This window comes from Poecilia reticulata, linkage group LG2 (assembly GCF_000633615.1).
Source record: "Poecilia reticulata strain Guanapo linkage group LG2, Guppy_female_1.0+MT, whole genome shotgun sequence".
In the NCBI taxonomy this organism is placed as follows: Eukaryota; Metazoa; Chordata; class Actinopteri; order Cyprinodontiformes; family Poeciliidae; genus Poecilia; species Poecilia reticulata.
The window spans coordinates 11,262,402-11,263,820 of record NC_024332.1 but is presented as its reverse complement, the minus strand read 5'-3'; the positions used below and the strand labels follow the sequence as shown (position 1 = coordinate 11,263,820).

At 47.9% G+C, this 1,419-nt stretch overlaps 1 protein-coding gene across 6 annotated transcripts in view; it reads right to left on the bottom strand.

Moving 5' to 3' along the window:
* Positions 1-1,419, bottom strand: part of hecw2b (HECT, C2 and WW domain containing E3 ubiquitin protein ligase 2b) — a 51,979-nt gene that overhangs the window by 37,076 nt on the left and 13,484 nt on the right. For all 6 annotated transcript variants that reach the window (XM_008430603.2, XM_008430617.2, XM_008430611.2 and 3 more), the window contains 2 exons: positions 1,301-1,401; positions 342-1,174 (listed from right to left, as the gene is read on the bottom strand). In XM_008430603.2, the coding sequence (XP_008428825.1) occupies positions 342-1,174; positions 1,301-1,401 (934 nt within the window). The remainder of the gene's footprint in view (positions 1-341; positions 1,175-1,300; positions 1,402-1,419) is intronic.

Here is a 1,419-nt window from a genome sequence, read left to right as displayed (position 1 = left end):
ATCCTTCTACGATGTCGCTCTGCTAAAACTCTGTTCGAGGAGACCCCATAAGGGCAAGTCCTCACGTGGATCGATGTTTTAATGTTTTTATCTTTTTATCTTTTTTTTTAAATCTTTTTCTAAATCTCTTTCTCTCATTCTTTGTTTCTATTTTTATTTTAATTATGTGAAGCACTTTGAAATGCCTTGCTGCTGAAATGTGCTATACAAATAAAATTTGATTGATTGATTGATTAATGTCAGCAGTTTGGTTCGACCACACAGAGCCCTTTAGGAACTGTATATAAGCCCCTGCAGATTAAAGCAGTTTAGTGTAGAGTAAAAAATTATCTTTTGCTTACTTGAATGGGTGAGAGAGGACCCAGGGAAGGGCTACAGGTTCCCATCCTGCTACTCTGCTCCTGACAGGAACACTGTGGTACAGAATCTCCCTGTAGATTGGCTGCAGCAGCCTCAGTTCCAGGCTTTTGGGATGAGAAGACAGTCGTTTCTTCAGTCGCCTGTGCTGCTCCAGCAGACCCTTCAGCCCCTTCTACCGATGCTCTGATTAGAGCACAAGCTTCGTTTTCCCCTTCATCCACTGCTACTTCATTCCTGTCATTTGGAGGCTCAGTTGGAAACTGACCAGCAAAAGAAGAACCTTCCTCTGCTCCAGCTCCAATATCTTCCTTTAAATCTTCGTTCTGGGCAGGTGATCTGCTTACAGAATCCGTGCTCTGTTCTGCCCTCGTGTTCTGTGATAGGTCTCTGTGTTGCCCCACCGAATCCTCATCCTCATCTGAATCAATGTGCAGCATGGCGTTGAGTCGTGTGTCAGTTGGAAAGCTGGAGCGCAGTTTTGGCAAAGGTGGCACCAAAAGTCGGTCCCCGTGGCCAGTGGGGGCCTCAAGAGCATCAAGGTAGTCATTGAGGGACACCTGTCGATGGGTGTGATGCCCAGGAGCCACAGAGGGCAGATCATTGTCTCCCACGCGTCCGGGCTCATGCCACATGATGTTCTCTCCGTAGCAACAAAGGCCATTCACCAACAAGGGGCCATCATCAGAACCCATGGGAGAAGGTCCACTTGTGACACGAGATGATGAGGAGGCTTGAGGAAGATCTTCATCATCAGATGGGCTGCCAGGGTCTCCGCTGCCCATGAGGCTTCCTCCAGCAGCGTCTGGGGAGGCTTCTGAAGAGCAGAAGTGTGGGGTGGGTTTCCAACAAACCATGTTAAATTAAAGAAATATTTTATTGGGATGAAAAAATATGGGCTTTTCTACTGCCTCACAACTGCTGATTGAAACCAGCAACACACCTTCTTGTCCGGTGGAAGTGATGTCCACTCTGAACTGAAGCTGGCCGCTCACATTGTCTGTCGGGAGGCGGCGACACAAGTTATAGCTGACCTGGTGACGCCTACAGGCACACACACAC